We start from the raw sequence: 12,109 nt of genomic DNA, 5'->3' as shown, positions 1-12,109 counted from the left end.
TCTTTTGGGGAGACTGTCCTGAAGTTTTCTGAAGTAATCTTCTGGTATATTATACCAGGCTTCTTTCAGCACTTCCCAGAGTTCTTTTTTAGATGTAGGTTGTCTTTTATTTATTTCTCTGTCCAGGTGATCTCATACTGCCTCTATAATATTCAGGTCTGGACTCTGTGGAGGCCAGTCCAGGACTGTCCGTGTTTTATCAGCTGTTTTCCTCGCTAAATATGATTTCACTGCATTAGCAGTGTGCTTGGGATTGTTATGATGCTGAAAAATGAAACCATTCCCAATCAGGTGCTTTCCAGAAGGAATGGCATGATGAATTAAAACCTGTCTGTACTTTTCAGCATTCATGATCCCATCAATACGGACAAGATCGCCAACACCACTGGCAGAAATGCAGCCCCAAACCAGGACAGACCCTCCACCATGTTTCACTGAAGGCTGCAAGCACTTATTCATCCATCTCTCTCCAACTCTTCTTCTCACATATTGTCGACGATTGGACCCCAAAATTTCAAACTTGGATTCATCACTCCATAATACTCTTTTCCACTGATCCTCATTCCAATCTTTGTGAGCTTTAGCATATCTTAGCCTTTTCATACTGTTCCCTTTCCACAAAAGTGGTTTCTTGGCTGCTACCCTTCCACGAAGACCATTCCTGGCCAGGTGCCTGCTGTTACTCTAGTGTAAGGGGAGGTCACGCTAAATACTTGCCACTTTAGCCTACGGAAGCTGTTTTTTCTGATTTTTTTTCTATTATTGAATACTGCATACAAATTTCTTGTATTTTCTGGTTGTATTCTAATGAAGAGACTGAGAAATAATTATATATGGTCATTATACCATTGCTAAAACAACAAATCTAATGGTGGCCTAAGACTTTTGCACAGTACTGTATATCTAGATAGACAGACAGACAGATTCTGTCTGTCTGTCTGTCTGTCAATAGATCCATAAAATTAGGATCACTATTCTAAATTTTAAGTCTGTTAAGTCTAAAACTAAAACAAGTTTCATGAATAAGCTGTCTAACAACAACAAAATTCTCAAAAGTCCATTGAAAAAGCCATGGAAACTATGAAGCGCTTCCAATTTGCTGTGTAGGCCCTTTATAGAGAGAACGCCACAGACCATGCGCCATATGCTCAGTTTGCTCTGATAATCACATGGTTACTACCAAGCCCATACATAAAGAAACACATTCATGCCTGAAATGTATGATGGTTCATACCTCCTCACTGAGGATTTCCTGACACTGAGAGTAGTCCACACGGGTCGCCCAACTTCCATTCACAAAGCATTCTCTGTACACGTTGTCTGTAAAAGAAAAAATGCAGACGAGACCGAGTGGTGCTGGGAGAACAACACAAGCAATGTAAGTGTCAGGGGCTCCTTGGAGGCCTCTCTCAGTCTAATCCAGTAGCCAAGTCCAGACACAGACAAAGGGATTTTTTTCAAAGCTTTATTCCTCTTTCACAACTTAACAACTCTACTGTTAGCAACTAGATATGAGCAGCAGAGTACCTATGCCTTGAGTTGGAACAGTTGGTCCCTGTTTGAAGGAGAATCACTGGCAGACCCTGAACTTATGGGCTAGGGAGAGTCCCTCCCCTTTTCCCTTGGATCCTCTGGGCGCAACCGTTGTTTGCGCGCCAGTCGGGCACTACGCCTCCTTTCCGCGCTCTCCATTTGGCGCCGCTCCCTGCATCGGCGTCACGCGTCCAGCAAGTCTGCTTCTCGCACTGTCTCACTCCCGGGACTGCTATCTATGCCTAGGAATGCCAGTGGGAGGAATCTTTGCCAGCTGTTGGCCCTGGGAAGGATGAGCGTGCTCCTCTCCCAGGAGCGGCTCCTCTTCCTCAGAATCAGAACTACTCTGGGATTCTATGGGCTCAGTGTCGACCCTGACAGTAAGAGACTGAATCTCCAGTGGTCCATCCCATAGAGTAAGATATCCTGATTATGCAAGAAAAACCAGCCTTGGCTTTCTTAATGGAACCAATTAGTCTGTAGCAGCCCCCTGCCCCGCCCCGAAGCCAGCACCCTCCAGATGTGTTGGTGGATGGGAAGCCAATGCCAAGATTTGAGGAGGAGAATCACATTCCCTGTTCATTGACAGAGAAGAAATTAGTTTGGCAACTTGCACAGCAATCCTATACAGTTCTACTCAGAAGTAAGTTCCATTGAATTCAATTAGCCTTTCTCCTGGGTCGGGGGTATAGGATTACGGGAGATCCAGTGGGATAATCTGCATACATAGAATATATATGCAACATTCCTAGGATACACAATTGTGCTGCTACACAGTTGGGGTCGGAAAGAAAGATGGCCTTATGTTTTCTTGCTTGAACAATGCTTTGCTCTTTCTTCCCAATGCCTTCAGTTTGCACCTTTCTTCCAGCATCAGCAGCCTCCTCCTCCAACTAAATTCTTGGCAGATGCAGTTTTCCTCAGGAATTCTGCAGACAACGCTAACCGAAATGGGAGTGGCCTGACCAGCCACGACCACGTCCACTGGCTTCAGCCCCTGGGGAATGAGCTGGCCGGGGCGGGGGGGGGGGGTTGCCGCAGATGTCTTCTCTTGTCAGGAGAATGAGGGAAGGGAGGAAGCGAAGGCCTTTTGAAACTGGGCGACAGGATCATTTTCGTGCACATTAGAGCTTCATCACCGCCGTTTACCTCCTCAGAAATCATGATGCTCTTCCCCCTCACTGCAAATCAAAGCTGTCAGGTCAGATAAGAAGAAAGCCGTAGCTGTTTCGGCAGAGAGAGCTTATTGAAATGCTGACAGGCTTCAAACAAGCAAGACAGTAAGGCATCCTGGCGGCTCAGGGCTGGCCCAAGACATTTTGTTGCCTGAGGCAAAGGACAAGATGCCCCCTCTCTCCATTCCATATATAAAACCTAACTGGACCAGCAGTTGAATTTTACCTCAAGGTTGGCCACCTGAGGAAAGCAGGCTAGCTTAGGCCTGGGGCGCAGGCCTGATGGCAGGGCATACACAGTGCTGCCCTTCAACACCTCGCCACCGCTCCCTGCCCCCCAGCATCTGTCACCTGAGGTGGCTGCCTCAGTTTGCCTAATGGTAGAGCTGGCCTGGTTTTGCCATTCGGCTCATGCAATATGGGCAAGGGCTCAGTCTGGAGTCAAAGGAAGGGCACATCAGGCAGTGGTGTGCCCCGGAGCCCAATCAATTGAGCCCCTGATGATTCTGTGAGCGGCAGTGGCGGGGTGGTGGGGCCGGGGGGAACGGTTGGCTAAGCGTTTTTAGCCAAACGCTCCCAAAGCAGTCACAAGAAAATTGGATAGGGCACTGCTTGCCGAATGCAGATCAAAGCCTTCCGTAGGCAGCCTACACCCTGGATGAGAGCACTAACTGCAGGTTTTCAGTTTCAGGAGGGTTTGGGTGAAAGTATGCATGTGTGTGTGAAGTCAGTTGGACTTCACACTCCCCCCACACTCCACCCCACTATTTTCAGCAAAGGACATGGGATCTCTACTGTTGTTTGAGAACATTTCCTGCCCTGCCTGACTCCCCAGTTTGTCTGAAGTTTGAGGACAAGTGGGACCTGCAACAAAATGTTGCAGCATAACGTCACTTCCTAAAAGGAGTGCTCCAGTTCAGGGTTCTAGCCAGCCAGCCAGCCTTGCTCTCCACCACCATCCATTTTCTTTTCTGACACTCAGCATTCCATGGCTACTGAGCATGCTCAGTTGTCATTGGGTGGATTGTGTGTGTGTGTGGGGGGGTAGAATCATAGAATAGTAGGGTTGGAAGGGGCCTACAAGGCCATGGAGTCCAACCCCCTGCTCAGTGCAGGAATCCAAGTCAGAGCATCCCTGAGAGATGGCTGTCCAGCCTCGTCTTGAATGCCTCCAGTGTGGGAGAGCCCACCACCTCCCCAGGTAATCGGTTCCCTTCTCGTATTGCTCCAACAGTCAGGAAGTTTCAGGGTGTGTGCGTGCGCCTTATTTATTCATTTTGTTTATGTTTGGTACTTCTGCAACCCTTGAGGTTTCCCCAAGCATGCTCATACCGGCATCTTTTTCTCAGTATCCTCTTTTTGGCTCCATTCTGGTTGGCACTTACCACTTGAATTCACTATTATTGGGAATGATTGTAACATAGCCTAATGCTTTGACATAATACTATAGAACAGGCTCATCCCTAGCAAGGATAGGGTTTTCCCCTTGTGTAATAGCTCTGCCTTGATTCATAGAATCATAAAAACATAGAATAGTAGGGTTGGAAGGGGCCTATAAGACCATCGAGTCCAACCCTCTGCTCAATGCAGGAATCCAAGTAGGAGCATCCCTGACAGATGGCTGTCCAGCCTCATCTTGAATGCCTCCAGTGTGGGAGAGCCCACCACCTCCCTAGGGAATGGGTTCCATTGTCGTATTGCTCTAACAGTCAGGATGTTTCTCCTGATGTTCAGCCAGAATCTGGCTTCCTGTCACTTGAGCCCATTATTCCATGTCCTGCACTCTGGGATGACTGAGAAGAGATGCTGGCCTTCCTCCCTGTGACAACCTTTCAAGTACTTGAAGAGTGCTATCCTACCTCCCCTTGGCCTTCTCTTCTCAAGGCTAAACATGCCCAGTTCTTTCAGTCTCTCCTCATAAGGCTTTGTTTCCAGTCCCTGAATGCTCAGATTCCATCACAAACAAGGCCTGCTGGTTACTTAGCAAAGTGAAGTGCAAAAGAACTGAACTGAGAAAACAGACATCATCAAAACAGAGCTAGAACATTGCCAGCTTTCCTCCTCACCATTACATTGATCAGTCTGGAAGGACTGTGTCTTTTTCTGGCAAGCTGGGATCAAGAAGAGTCTGCACAGAGGCCAACATGCTCCAGCCGCAGAGAAGGCAGCTTTAGAAGAATCCCTGAGGTTCAAACTACACATAAGCCCTCCCCAACATGACACCCTCCAGATGTGTTGGAGTACAGCTCCTATCATCCCCATCCAGCAATCTGGCTGAGGATTGTGGGAGTTGTAGTCTGACACATCGGGAGGGAACAGGTTCGGGAAGGCCGTGTCACTTGTTAATGAAAGAGTCCACTTGGAAGGGGGACATTTAGAACAGAGAAATGGGTGGAGGGGAAGAGGGCACTGAATTCTTTCTGTGCTTGCCATTTCCCTGCTCCAAATTGCTCCCACCAGGGGCGTTCCCCATGTAAACATGCATTTTGAATAGGGAGTGGGAGCGAGGTGGGGAACTCCTGGGAGGGGGCAATTTGGGTGGAGAAACAGTGGGTGGGGAAAGGTATAAGTGTGCCACTCTCCTGTTCCCTCCATTTCTCAGTTCCTGATTACCCCCTCCAGATATGGCCTTCCTGTTCAAAAAGAACTGTCAGGCTACAGATACATAAGTTTGCATGTCATGCGTAGTTTGGCCCAAACAAACAAAAAGCAGAAAGAAGGGATAGCTACATCATGCCAGGTATGCAGCACAAATGCAAACACCTATGCTTGCGATGACATTTGCTTCCAGGATGAAACAGATCACATCTCGACCCGGCCTCGCAAATGGCTTTTGCTAAAAGTCTTTATGAGAAATAGCCAAGATGACAAAGTAGTCTCGTTGACACCATTAGATAAAATCTCCCAAGATCTTTGGGAGCAGAGACTTTAGAAAGAACGTTAAAAAAACACTCTCGATAACCCTTCTCAGGGGCCATCTTTTCTGGTTGGGATCATGTCTTGTTCTGGTACATTTGGGGGTGCTACAGTTGACAGCAGTCACCACATGTAGGTGCAAAAATAGAGCTTTCAACACTATCATCAGCCCAGCTTTGAGAAAAGGAGCACAGAGGGATACTGTCCCCTCGTCACCAGTGGTAAGGGAGCAAAAGTTGTCCTTTAAAAAAGTGGTACCCCAAGAAACTGAAGATGACCTCTGGGCTCCAGCTCATGACAGTCTGTGCAACAAGAAATGGCCACAGGCAGAGCTGGCAGCTCAGGAGCAGGCCTGTGAGGCGGGCACTGTGCTGGGCAGTGGAAGCAGCAGCAGCAGCCTCCATGCCGCACTGCAAGCATGGCGCATACTCCAAGCCAGCTGAGGCGGTCAAGACAGGAGGGTGGCCTAGCAGTGGCAACTGTGCAGCAACTGGCCCCACTCCACTACTCTTCTCACCCTGCCACCTGAGGCAGAGGCTTTACTCTGCCTCATTGGGTGTAGGGTGAGAGGCAACTCTGGCCATAGGAGTCTCTTTATGCACCAGACTAACATGGTTCAGTGCTGATGGATTTTCCTTACAAGAAGCACTGCATTTAGCTGTATGAAATGGAAATCTATCAACCTCATTGGATTTATTACACGCACACAGCCCAGTTTAGGACATCGCTTTACACATCTTCCAAAGTGGAGTCTAGCCCACGAAAGCTAATGCCACAATGCATGGGTTAGTCTTTAAAGTCAAATCCTAGATTCATAGATTCATAGAATGACAGGGCTGGAAGGGGCCTACAAGACCATCGAGTCCAAGCCCCTGTTCAACACAGGAAGCCTGATTCCCAGGCAGTCTCCCATCCAAGTTCTAGCCAGGGCTGACCCTGCTTAGCTTCCGAAATCAGACGAGATCAGGCAAGCACCTTTAATGGTGGGGTATCATAGAATCACAGGGCTGGAAGGGGCCTACAAGACCATCGAGTCCAACCCCCTGCTCAGTGCAGAAAGCCTGATTCCCAGGCGGTCTCCCATCCAAGTTCTAACCAGGGCTGACCCTGCTTAGCTTCCGAGATTGGAAGAGATCAGGCTTCTACATTGGTGTAATGGTGTAATGGCTCCAGGCCTGTAAACAAGTCACCTGTAGTTTTAGAAGGGCCTAGAGATCCATAATGCTTTGCTTTGGTTCATTATTAAGTGCAATTTCCTTGCTTATTGGGCCTCTGAGCTTGTGAGATGAGTCAAAAGTCGATATTGCCACCTCAACACATTCCATGCTAACAAGCTGCCGTTTATCTTATCAGGGCCTAGGATTTGCCTGAGAAGTGAGGCTCTGTTTAGGCTCTGTTTACAGGTAGCTGTGCTGGGAAAGTTCTGATTGTTTTCCCTCTGAACAAGCACCGTTAGTCTATGCTGAGAAAGTTGTAGATAAATGCTAATTAACGCTTGCTGCTGTCATGCTGCCTCATTGCTAACATGTATGGTATAAAACCCATTTTACCCCTTGGCTCTGGGTTCAGAGAAACTGTCTGATCCAACCATTGGGTACGCCTGTGTGCTGATGGTACTCAATAAAGTCTCCTTGTAACCTGGATCTGGCTTATCATTATCTCGGCACCTCCAAACCTTAGCAGCCCACGGCTGGGGCAATACAAATGGCCATGATTTCCCATCATGCAAAGTGTGAGAACTGTCTGGGTGATCCATCAGACCCCGAGTATGAGAATCAGTAATCCCAAGTGCTATCTAATTGGGTACATTTCTACAACATCCATAATCCAATCCTCAGTTGTAACGATTGCCCCAAATAGGAAAAAAGAAAATAACTCCAAAATCATATGCATAGGGAGTGGAGCATTCTGTAGCATGCTTTAGGTGCCAATTAAACATCCATTTCTTTACCCAGGCCTTTCCTGAGTGAGTGTGCTTCCCAGTTTGTTTGTTTGTTTGTAATTATGGTGATGTATTGGCTTTGATTCTTTTATTAACATTTCATATGACTGCTTTAGCAATTATTATGTATTTTAATTGTATTTAACCTATATCATGATACATTTTAATATATTTAATTTTCTTGTAAACTGCTTAGAGATATTTGTAAATCTAGTCAGCAGTATATAAATTTATTAAATAAATAAATACACCCACAGTCAAAGCAACAGACTACAACTCATAAGATGCCTTTTATAAGTTTCCCCCGATCTGTCTCAAATCTAGAAATCCTCTATTGTATGTCCCTGCAACTGTCTCATGGAGACTATTCCAGAATTTCACATAGTTCTAAACTTTCTTCAGGTTTCTAACCTGTACGTGAAAAAGTGATCTGTCCACTAATGGAGGAACAGTAAGTTATAGCTGTGGATGGCTGCATACAAATCTAGAGCTAGGCTGTGTCTTCTTCAGTCCAGAATCCTTCAGGTCAGTCAATGGAGCTGAAAGTGGATCTGGGGGCTGGGACCAGAGCTTGACTTGCAATTTCAAATGCAGTGAGCAGAAGTTACTGCTCATGCTATCGCAGAATACCAAGCTTTTAGCAGTTATACCAGGCTTAGCCAATCCAAAAGCCTCGTACTGCCTGCCAATCATAGGGCCTGATGTTGCATACTCCATTCCCTACTGTGCCTAAAGAAGGCTCTAAGTAGGGATGTAAGAGAAATCTGCCATGGTCTCAAATGAGGCCGGATTCTTTGGAATCCGGCCTCCGGAATCCGTGGCGGAATGGCTCCACTTACCTCCGCTCCAGGAGGATTCTGGCCGGAACGGCACTCCAGCTCTGGAGTGCTGGCAATATGGTAATGACGGCCACCATTACCATATTGCCAGCACCCTGGAGCCAGAGTGCCGTTCCAGCCTGAATCCTCCTGGAGCGGAGGTAAGTGGAGCAGTACAGAGCTGGAGCGTGGCTCCGCGGAATCCTCACAGAGCAAAGCTGCTCCGGAGGATTTCAGGGGGGAGGAACAGATCGCCTCCCCCCTGGGCAGATTCCCCACCGGAATGGAAGGTGGGGAATCCATACATCCCTAGCTCTAAGGCCCAATAGATACAGACTGCCTCAGGCCAAGAGTATTGCTGGTTCAAGCCCCAAACAGTACACATTCTTATCCCTACAACGATTCTGGATCCGTCATCCTTTAATTAGTTCCAACGTTTGGTTTATAGTTGCTGATGGAGGATGCTCCCTGCCCCCTTGCTCCAGACATTGTGCCCTCCTCCCCAGCCCTCTTCTGGCTTACTTGTGGTGTTGTAGCGCACTCCAAAGAAATACTCAGGACAAGGACGTGCCACCAACTGCCCTGCAGCACTGCGAGGCCAACAGGTCCCGATCAGGTCCACTAAGGCGTTGCACTGGAGACCTGCAGGGAAGGAAGCAGGGAAGAATGAGCAAAAACAGGGATGTTGACATCACATACCTTGCAAGGTCAATACCGTCTAGAGACCCAGGAGGCTGGAATGACAGGAACTTGGTTATCTAATCCTGCAAAAGGAGCGTAAATGAAACAATAGCATGAATGTGAAACTTCCCTAAGGAGCTGAGATTAAAAGCTATTGTGGTTTACCAGACCATGTGTGATTGTTCCTCAGAAACATCTCTATCTCCAGCCAGCTTACTGGTTCAGCATTGTTGTTGTTGTTGTTCAGTGTTCAGTGATTATTGACATAAAAACAATTGAGGGCGCAATCATATTAAGAAAGTCAGCAGCCTCCAAAGTCGGAGGCTGCCAACTATCCAATGCAAGGCGGACAGAGCATGGAGAGGATCCTCTCCTCCGCACCCCGCCCGCCTTGCATTTGTGGCTACACACACACGTTTTTGCACATTGAGCCATGGCTTCGGGGGGGGGGGGGGACGGGCCTGGAGACCTGAAAAGCCAGGGGGCACAAGAAAAATGCAGCAACTCCAAAGAAGTGAGATCATTGCTCGTAAACATCAAGAGGGCAGCCATTTTGCAAAGAACATCTTCTCAGATCTTCCTATGATTCAGCAGCCATTTTGTCTCACAAAAAGCACACATAGCAGCCCATTGATGCTGCTGCTTCACACTACTGAAAAACACAGGTTCAGGTTCATTTTTTACATTTCTCAAATATGAGAGGCCAGGGGAGTCAGGGAAACATCTTTTCTGTTGTATCTGCCCTCGATAGGGATGTCAGACAAATCCATTGGGAGGGGAGAGAGCTTGCCAAGCTTTCTTCAGCTTGGTCCCCCAGACTTCAGCTCACTTTCCATGAGCTGGCCCAACTTGACCAGCATCGAGTCGGGCTAGTTTGAGGATTTTCGAGGTTGTTTTTTTCATTTGTGTAAATAGAAATTTGCACAGATTGCACCTGCAGATTGCACCTGCAGTCTGCACAGTTTGTGCAAATGTCAGCCACAATAATTTGCACAAATTGCAGCCACAATTTCTGTAATTTGCACAAATTGTGGCTGTAATTTCTGCAATTTGCACAAATCGCACCTGTAATCTGCACAAATCACACAAATTGTGGCCAAAATTTGCATAATTTGCACAAATTGCAGCCACAATTTCTGTAATTTCCACAAATTGTGGCCATAATCTCTGTAATTTGCACAAATTGCACCTCAATTTGCACAAATTATACAAATTGCAGCTGAAATTTGTACAAATGGCTATTTACACCCCCGCCCCCAAGTTCCCAGATTTCGGGAAGAAACAGTACCTCAGTTCACAAATGCAAGCTGAGTTAAGGGCACCACAGAAATCTAGTGAGCCCAAAAAGGGCCAGATTTCCTGGTGACAGACATCCCTACTCCTCGACCTGCAGCACTCTTATCAGAACCGCTGGGAGTGTTAAGTTCTGGTAGGAAGAGTTAAGCTTGTTTACGCCTCTCCTGATAATAGGTAATTGTTCAGTTAATGTTATTGTTTATTTTGTTGTTCTGGTGAATGTAAAATCAGCTTTAGTGCTGACAGTTAAATATGTTAAATGGGTGCTGAGCCTTTGTTACAGGAAAAGGCAACAACAGATCACTGTGGGAACAAGCCTGCAGACAGACACTTCCACTCCTGTCCACCTCGATAGCTTAAAAATCATGTCCTGGAATGTGAATGAGCTGGGCTCTGTTGTTAAAAGGTGTAGAGTAACAAATGCTCTTGTGAAGTGACAATCTGTTCTTCTAATGCTTCAGGAGACCCACTGTCACCCAGGGATAAAACAAATCCTGTCTCACCTGATGTTAGTAGGTCAGTATTGTGTGTATGTGTGTGTGTGTGTGGAGGGGATCTAAAGCATGAGGGGTGGCTATAATCCTAATCAAGTATTGTTCACAAAAAGTAGAAGATACCTTCTGCAACCTGAGGGGACATTTCCATTTTATGAAAGGCATTCTAGCAAACTGCCAGCTTACACTAATCTCCTTTTATGCCCCAAATCAAGCACAGTTTTCTTTCATGGTGGTCATGTTTGAGACCTTAGCATGCTTTAAAACAGGGGAGGTAGGGATGGATGGAGACATGAATGTTATCCTTCATCGTAATTTGGATAGAGGCACCAATGACGACCCAAGGCATATAGTGCCCTAAAACATTTCCTTGACAAACATGACTTAGCTGATTCATGGAGAGTGTTGCTTGGGAATGAGCGTGATTATACCTATTACTCCCCGAGGCACAGGTTGCTTAAACCACGGGATGCTTTAAAGGCCTTCAGCTGGATGGAGTGGCCCTATTTACTCAAAGTCATACCTAAAATGGATAAGGATGAGTGGTTCCAGGCAGCCGCAACTCAGTTTTATGATGCCTTAGAAGTGCTTATACACACAAATGAAATGGATTCCCCTCCAATACAATTGCACAGAGGGACAAACCAGGGCTGTCCACAATCCCCTCTGCTTTTTGACATTGCTATAGAGCGCCTGGCGCAATTTGCAGCCTCCCAAACATTAAAGGTGTTAAGATAGGCCCTATCACTCACTTGATCAATCTCTTTGCAGATCATGTCCTCCTGTTCCTTTCTAACCCTGAAATGGCTGTACTGGAACTTGAATAAACGTTGTCCGTATTCGAATATCAAACTGGCCTTAAAACAAATTATGATAAATCTGAGCTGAAAAAATGGGAAGGACGTTTCGAGAAATTTATCTATAAAAGGAAAAAGTCTAGATTGATTGAAACTGTACAATCTCGCAGTCCACTGAGAAGGGAGTTTGCTATACCCAACTTAAGGCTATACTTTGCTTATTTCCAGATCAAATAATTAACAAGCATAATAAGAAATTATATAAGTATAACCTGGGATTTTATGGGAACTACAAGTAGCTCCCTCTGGCACCAAACATTTCCCTTTAAGATACTCATCAAGACTGAGATAGGGAAGATCAAAATCCCTTTTTATGAGGCAATACTTAAGGCTTGGAAACTGTGGGCCAAATTTCTTACTTCATCACCAGCCCCTTACTTCCGATCTTAGACCACAT

The 12,109-nt window shown here is 46.4% G+C and overlaps 1 protein-coding gene across 1 annotated transcript in view; it reads right to left on the bottom strand.

Annotated features, from left to right (window-relative positions):
- Window positions 1–12,109, bottom strand: part of CRHR1 (corticotropin releasing hormone receptor 1) — a 114,686-nt gene that overhangs the window by 26,491 nt on the left and 76,086 nt on the right. Inside the window, exons 3-4 of the mRNA XM_084804657.1 lie at window positions 8,907–9,026; window positions 1,235–1,320 (exon numbers count right to left, since the gene is read on the bottom strand). Coding sequence (XP_084660783.1) covers window positions 1,235–1,320; window positions 8,907–9,026 — 206 coding nt within the window. The remainder of the gene's footprint in view (window positions 1–1,234; window positions 1,321–8,906; window positions 9,027–12,109) is intronic.

The sequence above is a fragment of the Heloderma suspectum genome, chromosome 6 (assembly GCF_057233095.1).
Source record: "Heloderma suspectum isolate Gila_16-S chromosome 6, 16-S_ref, whole genome shotgun sequence".
Classification (NCBI taxonomy): domain Eukaryota; kingdom Metazoa; phylum Chordata; class Lepidosauria; order Squamata; family Helodermatidae; genus Heloderma; species Heloderma suspectum.
Note: the sequence above shows the minus strand (reverse complement) of the source record. Positions and strands in the feature narration are given on the sequence as shown.